A 14,957-nucleotide genomic window follows, 5' to 3' on the forward strand; every position below is an offset into this window, starting at 1 on the left:
ACCATTTAGTTGATAATGTTAGATCATAATGTTCTTCGTTCATGTTCCTTTTTTTTTTTCATGTTAAGTCTGTTCGTTTTTGTAAGTTCATTTTTGAACGAGTCTATAAGCAAGTCATCATGCATTGCAGAGGAAGTGCTGCCTGCTTTCTGTTTACTTTGCTTTAATATCAGGTTATACAGAAATTATGCATGAAAATACAATCATTTTCTCTTGGGAAGAGCAGAAGGAAATGTAGTAAACCTGAATTTCTATTGCCCAGTGATAGAACTTTAAAATAAATGAAGTGGGCCTGCAGGGTGGCACAGTAGGTAAAAGACACTTACTGAAAGCTGTCAACCTCAGTTCAGTCCTTGGGATCCATGTGATGAAAGAGAGAATTGATCATAGGAAGTTATCTTCTGACCTTCGTGTACATGCTGACACACACACCACTAAATAAAATGTAATTAAAAATAAAATCAATGAAGTAACGGAAAATAGACAAATCTAAATTATAATTGGAGCTTTTCTTCCCTCCTCCTTAATAATTACAAGTTTAGAAAGCATTAAAAAAAATCCCATGAGTGCTGGGTGTGGTGGTGCACACCTTTAATCCCAGCACTTGGGAGGCAGAGGCAGGCAGATCTCTGTGAGTTCGAGGCCAGCCTGGCTACAAAGTGAGTCCAGGACAGCCAAGGTTACACAGAGAAACCCTGTCTCAAAAAAAAAAAAAAATCCCATGAAACTAGTTGATCTAGTTGATGTGTATAGACAGCCTCTCAGTAGCAGCATGTATATTCCTTACAAATACCCAGGAGCGCCTACCGAGATAGGGAACATGCCAGGCCACAGAAAAAGTGTCCATGAATGTGAGAGAAAATCATGTCAGGTATATTCCCTAGCCACAATAGAGTACAAAGAACAAACAACTGACATTTGGGGATTTACAAATATATGAAAACTAACCAATGACTTCTTATATATAATTAGTGAGTCAAGGAAGAAGTCATAGGAAAGAAATGTAAAATACTGGAAGGTTACTGAAAATGAAAATTCAGTACCAAAACTTATGCAATTGCCCCTTAAGCTCTATTCAGAGGGACATGTACAGCTATAAATACCTATATTGAAAAAAAAAAAACAAAGTGAAACCAAAGGCCTAACCTTCCTCTATTTCCCAAGTGCCAAACAGGAAGATCAGAAGTTCAAGGTCATCTGCCACTTCATAGTGTGTTTAAGGCCAGCATGGGCTATGGGAGAGCAGGTTTTTAAAAAAACAGAAGGTAGTTTACTAGCCAAGTCATTTGGGTTTTTTTTTTAGATAAGGTCTTATTGTGCAGCCTTGGCTGTCCTGGAACTCACAGGGATCTGCCTCCTGAATGCTGGGATTAATTTAATAAGAAGTTAAACTGCAGGCAATTGTCACATTGCATGGTTCCTACATGCACACATTTAATTACTGTGGATCAGATTACACGAGTCCCAATAGGGTTCAAATTTCAGTTAGCCCCGGATCTGAATTATGAGCCTTGCATACGATAATAGTCCTCCCTCAGCTCACAAATCATTGTGTAAATAACAAGTGCATGGCATGATTAGTGACAGATCAAATTTCTGCTTTCAAAGCCAGCCAACATTGGATCACTGTAGGCGTATTTGTTTTATCTATTTTATTTGGGTTCTTATATCTCTGCTGCCCTACTCCATCCCAATCCTTCCAGTGCCAGGTAGGAGAGACAGCTGGGGGGGGGGGGGGCGCTGCGGCATTGGTCTCTTTTTAGACTACTTCCTGCTGATTGGGTTTGGCAGGTTTCCTGGGGCAGGTCCAATCTTCATAGTCAGGATATCTCCGATTTCTTCCCTCAAACTGAAACAACTGCAACCAGGAGCAGCAGGGGAAGCAGCAGCTGCCGTCTTCTTTGGATTACCCCGTCCCTCTCTGGGCTCTGGCATTTATTCCCTCTCCAGAGTCCCCAGAATTAAACTCTCTGCAGCTAGCAAAAACCACGCCCCGGCTAATGCACAAGACAATCATAGTTAATGTCTGTGGACAAACCGAAGCAGCTCCTTATCCCACACCAGGATTAAACAAAAACATATTCACATAACATAACTGGGTTTTTAAAGAAACCGAAACTCTCACTGCAGATCACTTGCATGTCATTCACAATCTACAGAACAGATAGCCATGTTGCCCTGTCAGCAATAAACATGGTATTTTATAAAATTGATAACTAAATATTAGCATACAAAGGTGAAATGCAGCAATTAAAAATGCCAGTGATGGGCTGGAGAGATGGCTTAATCTTTAAAGGCTAGGCTCACAACAACAGCAACAACAACATTGGCAGTGATAAAATGAATTTTCATCAGATACTAGTGGAGTTATAAAAATAGCCGATTATAGAAATCTTGAGACTGCTTCCATTTGAGAGACTCTAGATATACATCCGGGGAAGTTTAGGGAAAGCAAACGTGAAAACTAGTTTTCAGGACAAGAACAAAGATATTCCAGCAGGACTGACACTGTCAGAAAACTTCACAGTAAAAGAATTCTCGAGGATTCCTCCCAGTATTGAAGGCACAAGAATCAAAAGTGAGAAGCCATGCGAGGCTGGAGGACAGCGCTTCACCGAGGCCCTGGGAAGCTGCTGGCTGCGTAGTATAAACTATCCACTAAAAATGCGAGTGTTTGCCTCACCTTGCCCCTCACATCTGCATCCCAAACTGGGAGGGTGGAGGCAGGAAGGTCAGGAATTGAAAGCCATCCTTAGCTACACAGCGAGTTTCAGGCCAGCCTGGGCTACAGGAGACCTTACCCTTAAGAACCAGCTCTGGGAGACGGAGTGTAGTTCTAAATACCTTTAAGTTTAAAAACAAAAGATTCTAATAGTGTTTCTGATTCCTTATTTGTTTGTCCATTTATTGCAGTGCTGAGTACTGATGCTAGGACCCTGTGCATGTGGGCAAATGTGACACCACTTAGCTACATCCCCTTTGTTGCTGATGTTCTAAATTACAATGCTACATAAGCACCTCTTTTAATCTTTTTTTTTCATTTCCTTCTCCATTTGTAGCAAATACTGAAAGTTTAATGTTTTAGCAAAAATTGTCAAAGATGACACAACCTTCATAATTTCTGTTCCTGTAATGGGGATCCACAGCTTCTGGCTGCACGGTCACATGTGCGTCGCACTGCCACATGAAGACTGCTAGTGCTTAACTTTTGCTCCCCAAAGTCTCGAGTAGAATTGCTTTTCTAGAAAGTTAGGCCTGTTTATTTGGAAGGGTCCGCCCCTCTTTATGGGAAGCTGAGAACCGCACAGTCATGGGCGCCTTGGTTCATTGTCCGCAGGCCTGAGGAGGCCCCTGTCTTTCCGGCAGCACAAACACAACAAGGCAGAATGCCGCGCACCAGGAGCTGTTTTGCAAGTTGGTCGGCAAGGGCTTTGTAAAACTAATGTATTAGTTATCCTAAGAAAATCTATCTTCACCTGGGCGTGGTGGCGCACACCTTTAATCCCAGCACTCAGGAGACAGAGGCAGGTGGATCACAGTGAGTTTGAGGCCGTCTACAAAGCGAGTCCAGGACAGCCAAGGCTACACAGAGAGACGCTGTCTCAAAAAACCAAAAAAGAAAAGAAAATCTATCCTCACTTTTACACTTACAGATATTTTTTAAAAGAAAGATTTAATTGCCAGCATTTAAATGAATTTGTTTCCTTTTCACTGTCTTAATTAAAGCTATAGTATGAAGTAATGGCCTAACTATAAAAAGGTTTTCTTTTCTTTTTATTTTTGTGTAACTGTTTATTTTGTGTGTGTACAAATGTTCTATATATATAGAGAGAGAGGTCAAGAGCGACTGTGGGGACTCAGGTCACTCCTCCCACACGTGGCCCTGGGGACTGAACTCAGGTCACGAGGCTTAGGAAAAAGTTACCTGCTGAGCCGTCTTGCTGAACCTGGTCTAACTTTCTTTGTACAAAGCAGTTGTAGTTCATTTGAGCTAAAAATGTTAATTACTACAAAGAAACCAATCATGTATGACGTGCCCTTTGCCATCAGCATTCTAACCGCTCTACATGTATGTAAATACAGAGTGTCTTGATTATCCCAAAATTGGCTTATATTGGCATAAATCAAGCTAAATGGACTTTTTAAGAGTTTCAGTAAATAATTTTACTTTAAAATGTCCAGTTAATAATGTGATGCAAAATTTCCTTGGAATTAAAGTCAGAAAATGTGGGAGTTGTCAAGGCATTTGAAAGAAAGCCAGGTCTTTCCATCCAGTGTCCCCTGAGGCTGTGCCTGCTCCCCTCCCTCGCTCCCTTCCTCCCTCCCTCCCTCCCTCCCTCCCTCCCTGGTGCTCCTGAAGAGTGGAAAAGCCCTCAGCAGCTGCACTAGCAGGGTGGCCCGGGTTTCCGAGTGTGACTTCACTTTCTGAATTCCTGTCACTAAATGTAACTTTGTATATGTGTTTCTAGACTGCCGATCATTTCTGTTTCTTAAAACATACTGACCAGAAAAATATTAGGGTGTAAAAATGAACTTATTGTCAAAATACTCAGTCTACGACTAGGTGGGCTCACCTCATAATAGTTAGTGTTGAACCAGACCTTATGCAGTGCTTTCTGCTTAGTTTTGTTGTCTGTGTTTATGTAGCTGTTACCCGGCTCTGATCTTTAAAGTGACGTGAGATACCTTCTATCTCGTTTGCTATAACTCTTTTCTGCTTGTCTGAGTCTGCAGATACTTGGCTACACACCACACGTTTTCATTAAAGGGTTGGGTAGATCTGTGCCCTTACTGTCTGTCATTTTTCTTAGTGAGCTCTCTACAGGGTAGTGTTTTCACTGTGAACTGTACACGGAACAAATAAGCTATGTTTGACAAACAGAAGTGTTCCCCAGGATTACTTTTGACCTTATTGTAAATCTAGTCCTCCTTTGGAGCTGACAGTCTACTTGTGTTTAGCTCCCCAGTCCTCCAGCCCTTGCTGATGTATGGAGTGGGGTGGGTTGCCTTGCTGTGCAGGCGTCTTGACAGTGTCGCATCATCTCCTCATACTGTGCTTGGAGCCTCTTCCTCCCCCCTTCCTCCCCCCACCCCCGCTTTTTTTTTTTTTTTTTTTTTTTTTTACTCTGCCCCTTTCTTTCTCAGGTTCAGTGTAGCCCAGGGTGCCTCAGAATCACCCTGTAGCTGAGGATGACTTTGAACTCCTGACTCTCCCGTCTCTACCCGACAGTTGCTGAGGTTATGGATAGGTACCATCATACTCAGTGTCTCTAGTTCTCCAAAGGATACCTTCTCCTACCCCTTCCTGTGGGATGCGGTTTTAGGAATCTGTGCTTTAGGCCTAGTGCAGAGATGCCATGGGTACCAAAGAAGAGCAAGCCCCAATGTGTGCATTCTCTTCGTAGGTAGCATGAGTCCTAGATCGTGCTCAGCCTCAGCTACTTTGCGATAAGTGCACTATTTCTTTTCATCAGTACTTCCGTATGAAGGCGGACACACACAACTTCTGTCTGAGCTACTCTAAATTTGTGCTGAGTCCATGAAACAGAGCTGTCCTTGCAGGCATTAGTAATTTTCTTGTGTCTCTTTTGTGCTTTCGTGCAATACCCTCTGTTACTTTCTTGCCTCTTTTTAACTTACTAGATATGGCTTAAATACCTGGAGACTAGTAAACTCATCACTGTAGCTAAGTGGACACGATTGGGAACCAGAAAGATCTTGTTTTGAGGTTAGAGTGCTGACCTCAGCAAACTACTCACCATGTAGCTGTGAGCAAGTCTTCCTGACTTCTGTGGCCAGTTGAACTCCTCTGTGAAGAAGTGGATGCTTTATGAGGGTCAGCTGCAGTGGCCTTCGGGGCTCCGCATAGATGCTGGTAATTAGGGTCTTACCTGTACTGAGTCACTACCAGGGCTTTCCCCAGCAAGACCGCAGTGCCCATGGGTGCGTAAAGAGCGTGGAGAAGGGCCATTCTGGACACAGTTTCAGACAACAGTATCTGCGTTATTGCATGTAAGCAAATGTGGTGGAAGCCTACCGACGTGCTCGGTCAGCACATCACCTCGGACTGCACAGTGAGCACTCAGTACCAACCCCCAGGGTCTCCAGGGGGAAGAAGCACATTAAAGGGGCCGCCAGCTCATGCCTCATTTTCTCCTACACGTTCCCGCTGTGTCCAGTGTTGTCCTGGGTGTTGGGAGTATAAGATGAAAAAGACACAGTCCTAGTGTCCAGGATCTGATAATCCAGTGCTATGGATCTATTTGGAGAAAGAAGTTTGATAAAAGAGCTATTAAACTTGGATGTTTTTTTAAAGTCAAGGGACATCTTCTTTCCCCTGCAGAACTTTTTTCAAAAAATTGATTATTTGGGGAACTGGAACAATGACTCAGCCTTAAAGTGTGTGGACTATTTTCGCACAGGGCTCAAGTTCAATTCCCAGCACCCAATTGGGCCGCTCACAACTGCCTGTAAGTCTAGCTCCAAAGACTCTAGCTACGGCAGTTTATTTTCAAAAACACAGAGATACAGTTATGGGCCATGCCGCTGTGGCTCAACCCCAAGCTTATGGCATGGAGTGTGTGTGTGTGTGTGTGTGTGTGTGTGTGTGTGTGTGTGTGTTGGGAAGGGGAGTGTCTTACACTTTCTTCTTGACTCTGTGGACCCCTGCGCTCCTGTGCATATACCAACACACAAAATTTAAAAATAGTCATAAATCTCTTAAGTGGATTGTTTTTATAGTGAAAGTTAATGACAATTAGAACCTAAGTGTTGGTGTGTGTGGCCTGAGAACAGAGAAATGGGAGGTACCCTGTTTTGTTGGGCTCTGGCACTGTCACCTTGGAATTACCGTTCATGTCTCCTGAAATCTCACTAAGGTATGTATTTTACAGAAAGTGGGACTGAAGTAATAAGTCAGGTGGTACATAATTTAAAGACTATCAGTGAAATCCTTCACTCCTCTTTCTCTGACACAGCTGGGGTGTGTGTGTGTGTGTGTGTGTGTGTGTGTGTGTGTGTGTGTGTGTGTGTTACTTGTGCATATGTATGGGTGTATGGGTATGTGGAGCCCAAGGTTGTAGTTGGGAATCATCTTTGATTGCTCAGACAGAATCAATCAAACCCCGAGCTCACAGATGTGCCTGATCTTGCCAGTCATCCCATCTCTCCCTTCCAAGGCTAGAAGTACAGGCCAGCTTGGCACGGATGTGGGTTTATGAAGATCTGAGCTCCAGCCCTTGGGCTTACGTAACAAGCACTGAGCCAGCTCCCCAGCTCCCCAAGGAGCTATATTGGGCTGGACAGGTGGGTCAGCAGTTAACATCATGTACTGCTTTTACAGAGGACCTGAGTTCAATTCCCAGTTCCCACAACCACCGTAACTCCAGCTCCGGGGGATCCCTGGGCACCAGCCCTCACATGCACCCACAAACACACACACGCATGCATACAAGTAATAAATTTTTTGAAAGGACAGTCTTAATTCTTGAGCCAATCCAAGTAGGTGGAGTATGGAATGCCTTTGAAATATTGGCATTGAAGCCAGCTACTTTTTGATATGAAAATAGGCATTCCTTGATTTGTTTTTGCTTATCCCACACAAGAGTGGGACACAACCCCAGGGGAACCTGAATTCCAGCCTGAGCTGGGCCCTAGAGCTTCATGAACTGAAGAAGAAAGACTTCAAAGCCCTTTCCTGGACAATAAGCTCTCACAGAGGTTTGAAAGAGCAGGAACAAATTTGCATAAGCCTCTAGCTCCACAGGCCTAGCCACTATCTGCTTTCTGATAGAGCCCCTTGGCTTGTTTTCACTCAGCGTTTCAGTTTAGACCTGACCTTAAGGTTTACTCATAAGTTGCTGATGTTTCTCAACCAGACTTATGAATCTCAAGTTTATAAAACAGTACTGTTGCTTCAGCCCATTTTAGGCCTCCAGAAAATTCCAGGATGTTCCCTAATTCCAAGTGTCTAAACATCCTTACTGTGTTATCAAACTTGAAAATTGCATGTAATTTTCCTCTAATCTGCTTTGCCAGCCTTCAGGTAGTTTCTATCTGAAGCAAATAGGCCTGTTGCTACAATTTAGCTGTGTTGGATTGCTTGGCTGTCACTTAAGTGGTGATAGCGACAGTTTTCAAGCTGTGGAATCTGCTCTCTTGGACCTAACAGCTGGCTGCTTTCAGTCTCTTGGCACTTTTAATCTTCATGGGCTGGGAGGATGGAACAACAGTAGAAGAAAGCAGGCTGCTTTATTTAATAATCTGTGTGTGTTTGCTGATTCCCGTAATAGCTTTGGACAGCTATTTGAACAGCTGCTTTTTAAATGCCCTTTTGTTTACTCTTTAAGTTTTTAAAGCTTGTCCTTGCCACTTAGTTGTCTACACTTTAACTAGTGTTCCTTCTTTATTAAATATATTTTAATATGTTTCGCTCCTGTAGCCTACGCATACTTTGATGATATAAGCTAATTTGCTAAAAAAGAATTTAGAAGAATTTGCAGGCCAAACCAAAAGTGGCTTATACTTTCTTGTCTTTATTATTAAAATTAAGCATTTTTTTAATTTGGCAAATGTTACCTTTTGCAGTTAAAGTAGAACTTCAGTCTTGTTAAAACTATAGTTTATATTAGCTTCCCAAGTCCTGACACAAGTAGTTGAGTCTACATACTCCAAATGTGTCTTTTGTTTTTATTTATTTTTTAACATTTATTTATTTGCCAGGCTTGGTGGCACACACTTTTAATCCCAGCGCTCGGAAGGCAGAGGCAGGCAGATTGCTGTGAGTTCAAGGAGAGTCTAGGACAGCCAAGACTACACAGAGAAACCCTGTCTTGAAAACCAAAAAAAAAAAAAAGATGTATATACTTGTACAGGATTCTGCCCATATGTGTGCCTGCATGCCAGAAGAGGGCACAAGATCTCATTGTAGATGGTTGTGAGCCACCATGTGGTTGCTGGGAATTAAACTCAGGACCTTTGGAGGAACAGACAGTGTTCTTAACTACTGAACCATCTCTCTGGCTCTTGACAAGTTTTTTTTTTTAATTAGACATAGTAATTAAATCAAATTGTGTGTGTGTGTGTGTGTGTTTTGCATTCTGAGAAAATTAGGAAATATACAGACACATACAAAATAAAAAGATAAATTTGAATGTATTTGCTAGGCTTTAGACTTACTGTAACTGTTACATTGAGTGAGCATTTTATTCTGTTTGTAAACAGGTGAGAGACCTGTGCGTTGCTTATGTGCTGGTGACACTGACTTACCTCTACATTGGGGTCCTGGTTTTTGCCTCATTCCCTTCACCTCCATTATCCAAAGACTGTATTGAGCAGGTAAGGTGCCGTGTGTGCAGTGTGACTCTGTACACGTAGCAGGCAGAGCAGGACGGGAGCATGCGCAGTCAGCGCCACCTTGCCTGTCCCACGCTTTGCCTGCGTCTGCGGCTGTACGTGCATGCTCTGTTTGGCTTTTAGACGAATTCCAGAATAAGTCTCTGTGTACTTGGCAGCTTGTAATGCTCAAACAACCATTATCATGTATATGAATTTTTCTTTGTATAGACCAGTTACCAGTGTTCACATGGGTTGCTAAAACCTCTGAGGGCTCTGAGAATCCACTGAGGGCTTTCATTTCCCAACGCTTATCTGTGCAAATGTCCTGGTTGAACCGATTTTAATTCATCAGTCTTTAAGAACTGATAGGACTCCCGTTTAGAGACTGAGTACCAAGGGCAAAAATACAGACAGACTATTTAGCTATTAAAAAGTGAGAGGCAGAAACAGTAAGAAAGAAACCCTTCACTAAGAAAGAGTGACATCTCAGGTATTAAAGAATTTCTTATGAAAAACAACAGTTCACAGTGGTTCTAGGCAGAGGAAACCCTCTCGGAGCCCAGTGATCGGGTTTTAAGCCAGTTGCAAGGCATGTTTCCGCAGCATTGACAACAGGGCTCTCCACAAGGAGACATGCACAGCTGTGCTGGCAATGTCCTCCTCTTTCTTGTGGAGGCTTTTTGGAGGCCAAGTGTTTGCTGGAAATTTCCTCCATAGGAATAATCCTACATAAAGCCCCTCCCGGGAATAGGAGTATTTGTGGCATCCATAGTTGAAAGGAAAGGTGTAATTCTTAATGCACCTTTTTAAATGCCAAACTGAAATGAAGAAAGCAAGCCTAAGTGTAAAAGCCAATCCTTCCAGCCCAGTGCTAGACTGCAGCATTGGTGGCACCCGGTGACAGATACAATCTCAGCACACACACTCTTTGAAAGTGCCACAGTGTCCAAGGAGAAAAAGCTGGAGCACCATAGCAAAGATGCAATGCCACCGAATTCAGTTTGCCGTTTAAGTAAATTAGAAACAGATTTGCTCATTGTATTTGAACCTTTTAGATCTGTGCTTCTTGGCCTGTCTGTTGTAAAGAACAAAGTTTTCTTTATTCTTCTGAGGTGGAGTCATTTTTAGGCCAGAACATTTATAAAACAGAATATGCTAGTGTCAGGTTGTTTTTCATCAGTTTCTAAATATGTAATTTTGGTTTCTGTACTCACATCTTGACAGATAGTTAGGCAGCAGTCTGTAGATGGGCAGCTGCTCGTAGAACGCTATTTGGGTGCTGCCTCTGTGTTAAGTGAGACTGAACGCTCTGAGCTGAGTTCTGACCTGACTTCATTATCTCTCTTGGATTAGAGCTGAGTTCTGACCTGACTGACTTCATTATCTCTCTTGGATTAGAACTTCTTAGACAACTTCCCTAGCGGTGACACCCTGTCCTTCATCGCAAGGATATTCCTGCTCTTCCAGATGGTGACTGTGTACCCACTCTTAGGCTACTTGGCTCGTGTTCAGCTCCTGGGCCATATCTTCGGTGACATTTATCCTAGGTAAGGGTTCCTCTCTTGACCAGCAAGATGTGCCAAGCAACAAATGACTGTGCAAACAGGTCAGTTTAAAGTGTGACTGATCCTTTTGCTATTAAAAAAAAATTGCCTAATGAAAATGGTTACTAAGGATAGATGTCTTTTTCCCAGAAGAGCTTTAAATAAAGAAGCCACTCCCTTGCCTGGGACAATTTGATGTTCATTCCTTCCAGGAGAGTCATTTAGCTCTGATGTCTATTATGTTTATGTGAGGATTTAACTGCTGCTAAAAACAGCCTGCTAAGACCTTTATAGCCCTTGCACCTATGTTGGTGTGTGTACTAATGAGAGCCAATACTTTTAATTATTGGATTTAAACACACATACATTCATTAATAGCTATATATTTCAATAGAAATTCTCAGTTCTTTGGCGTTGAAGGTGAGACACAGAATGAGTTTAAATTCTTATTTAATATATCACAAGTTTAAATTGCTATGGGAATTTTAGCCTCTTCATGGGCATGAAGGAATTGTGCATCCTTCTGAAAAAGATCTTTTCAGGAAGTTAGCTACCCTTATACAAGAGAAGTTTCCACATAGCACCATTGTGTTTCCAGGCTTCCCTGAAGATTTTTCTCGTCCCCCAGTTAACTCTTATAGTAAATGTCACTAAAAGCAAAAGTACCTAACCATATTTTATTGGTGATGGCTTAGCTTTGGAAAGGAAATTATTTGAGAAGGGTATCACTATGTAGCCAGAGCTAGCCTGGACTCATGAGCCAGAGCTAGCCTGGATTCATGATCCTGCCTCGAGCTCCCAGATGGCAGGATTATAGGTGTGTCTGGAATAAATATTTTAGAGGAAGAAAATTTATGGGAAAACTTTGCATTTATAGCAACATACTAAACAAGAGTTTAAGTAGCTCTTAAACAATATTAGACAAACAGTTCCTGTTTTAATCTGTCCCTCATGACATGATTGAAGAGCTGCCAGGTATTCTTGCTGTGTTGTTGCCGCGTCCTCCTGTACATTAAGAAGCATAGCGAGCTACAGTTCAGTTCTGACGGCCCTCATTGAAAGCACTGAGTTCAGGAAATACAAAGTTTCCATCTGTTACTCTGTTAACTCCACTGTATTTGTTTCACCAACATAAAATAAACCTAGTGAAGTCATAGATGAGGTATTTCTGGGCAAATACATCCGTTCTGTCTTCTGTCATGATTTTAATGGTGGCTGTTATTCAAAGCAGTCTAAGATTGCCCTTTTGTGGTCACATTGTATTTCTGCTGTGGGACAAGAATGTACTGTCATTTGCCCTGCAGTTGCATGCTCCACAGACAGTATGCGCTTATTTGGACTCAAGACTTTTTTTTTTTTAATTTATTTTTATATATTACGTATACAGTGTTCTGCCTGCATATACACCTACAGGCCAGAAGAGGGCACCAGACCTCATTATAGATGGTTGTGAGCCATCATGTGGTTGCTGGGAACTGAACTAAGGACCTTTGGAAGAGCAGCCAGTGCTCTTAAGCTCTGAGCCATCTCTCCAGCCCAACTCAAGACATTTTTATACTCTTAATTTTGTTGAGGATTACCAGGAGCTTTCATTTCCAAAGATGCATATATCAATATTTAATGTAAAAAAATTAAAACTAAGAACTTTAAAGTATTTGCTGATTCCTTAAAAATCCAGTAAGTCCAAGCATACAGGCACACGCCTGTAATCCTGCCTACACAGGAAGTTGGCCAGGAGACTCAGGTGTGTGGCCTCTTGGAAAACAAATGTAGCATTCTCAAAACCCTGAAATTCCTCTAAAAATTATAATAAAGCCATTACTTGTTAACATGGATAATACTTTTATGAATAACTAATTCCAGAATCAAATTATTTTCTATATAAATACTCTTTAATGTCTGCTGAAATCTTGTGTTTCTGCATTGTCTGTAATACTGTTATCTCATTTAAATATGAAGACAATTCAGCTCATGTAGATGTATAGTTGGAAAAAGAGAGGTACTCTCTAGAGCCTTGTCAGATAATTGTAAATGTTCATCTTTGGTACCACAAGAAAACCTGACACAGTGTAGTTCTTGGTGAGTTGTATAATCGACACTTGGTTGCTTAAAACCCAGTGGGCTCCCTGCCCTTTGTCCTCTGTCCTGAGTGACTCTGTAGCATCATATTTGGTTAGTGTTGACTCCCAGAGTTCAGTAGGTCTCTCAAACGTTCATGCTCTTCTTTCTATGTCACTCACACTCACATCCATTAACATCACCACCAGTTTCATCTCCCAAAGTCCTTGAATTTTGGAAAACCATCAAACTCACAGTATCAAAGGCCAAGTTCTCTAAAATTTCCTAGCTTTTATTGAGAAATCAGTTGTTATTGTCAGTAACAAACGCTGCCTGCTGTCTTCCTTAAAGGGCAGGCTCATCAGCATTCACTTCAGGAAATGCCACTTCCTCCCCAAGTGTGCATGCCTGCCATCCAGGCTGCCTTTGGAGGAACAGTAGCGTTTGCTGAAACCATCAGATAGTTTGGTCCAGCTCTGCTGCACAACTGCTTTCCCCCCAGACTTCCATGCCCTTAAGTGTGCAGACATACTTGAACGCTTCCCATGTGACCACCTAGAACAGTGAAAAGATATGTCCTCCAAGCTTTGCTCCTTGCAACCTATGGGTGCTGGAAATCAAACCCCGGCCTTGAGTCCGTTAGGTAACCGCTGAGCACTGAGCTGTACCCCCAGCCTTCTCATGGACAGAATTAATAATTTTTTAAAATTTATTTTCTCTTGAAAGTATTAGTAAAAACTCCATCATAGACTACACATATGTGCCTTTGCCCTAACGTGTTGCTTTTGTAAATCATACAGTGTCTTAGACTGCTAGGAGAACAGTATTTACCTCAAAGTCTTCCTGAAACGGAATTCACGGGCACACTTGGAGAACCAGCCACTAGTTTGGAAAGTAAACAAAAGTTTTTTGTTTTGTTTTATTTTTTCTTCCTTTTTATTATTTTTTTTCTTTTTTTAACATTTACATTATTTTATACATATATACAATATACTATCTACAGCAAGAAGAGCCGCAAAACAAATCAGGAATTGTGTAACAGTTACATTCATAGTGATTTGGCTATTTGTATTTGGCAACCTTGAAGAAAACAACGTTTTTCCTTTAGTAAAACAGCAAAGGTCCAGAAAGTTGAAGCTCAAAATTCTGGGTGTATAATAAAATCTCTGTAATTTTAGGATGTAGGATGTAGGATAAGAACCTACTTGCATAAGTAATTTTTCTGACTTTTTCATACATTGACACTAGTCGCCCCCATACCTCCCTACCATCCACTTTTTCCTTTAGATTTTCTTGTGTAGTAAAATTCAGCTATCTTTTCTCCAAATTTTTTAGGCAGTTCTTGGTTATCTACATAAATAATGGTGTTATTTTTAATAAATTTCCTGTGTTCTGTCAGATAAACTGTTGATTTCCTTGTTCTACAATTTTCTAGTTTTTCTCTAAGTACCTTAGTAGGTTTCTTCATGGTTTTGTTTCTCAAGATATTCCAAATAAAATTGTAGATAGACTGTGCACTTCGGTGCATACTGCTAGTTTACACTTACAAAATTTGCCTTTTTATATAATTGGATAAAAAGGCCAATTTCACTGTCTCGCTTCCAGCATTGAGCAGTACAGTTCAGTTTTGCTGGCATATTAAAGATAATCATTTTAAAGATGTTAGGAATGAATTTTAATGTCCTAAGAATTGATAATAATTTAACTGCTTTATATCTTTTCTTTCATATAAACTCTTTTCTACCCTCTAGCATTTTCCATGTGCTGATTCTTAATGTAATTATTGTGGGAGCTGGAGTGACCATGGCCTGTTTCTACCCAAACATAGGAGGAATCATAAGGTAACTTGTATGCTGCATACTCTATTGTCATTGTTGTGTTGCCTTTTTTAATTGAATGAATTTTCTGTAAGTGTTTAATACTGGTAGTGTTCAAGTATAATTTCTGGTGTTTGTTAGGATGCTCATTAAATTTCATCGTTGCTGATCTCTGGTAGAGAAGAGGCTGTAGGAGAGTGCT

At 41.4% G+C, this 14,957-nt stretch overlaps 1 protein-coding gene across 9 annotated transcripts in view; it reads left to right on the forward strand.

The window, feature by feature from the left end:
* Positions 1 to 14,957, forward strand: part of SLC38A9 (solute carrier family 38 member 9) — a 78,928-nt gene that overhangs the window by 61,409 nt on the left and 2,562 nt on the right. For all 9 annotated transcript variants that reach the window (XM_084801026.1, XM_084801034.1, XM_084801028.1 and 6 more), the window contains 3 exons: positions 9,223 to 9,336; positions 10,735 to 10,883; positions 14,690 to 14,779. In XM_084801026.1, the coding sequence (XP_084657152.1) occupies positions 9,223 to 9,336; positions 10,735 to 10,883; positions 14,690 to 14,779 (353 nt within the window). The remainder of the gene's footprint in view (positions 1 to 9,222; positions 9,337 to 10,734; positions 10,884 to 14,689; positions 14,780 to 14,957) is intronic.

This window comes from Acomys minous (genome assembly GCF_964271855.1).
Source record: "Acomys minous genome assembly, chromosome: 11".
Lineage (NCBI taxonomy): Eukaryota > Metazoa > Chordata > Mammalia > Rodentia > Muridae > Acomys > Acomys minous.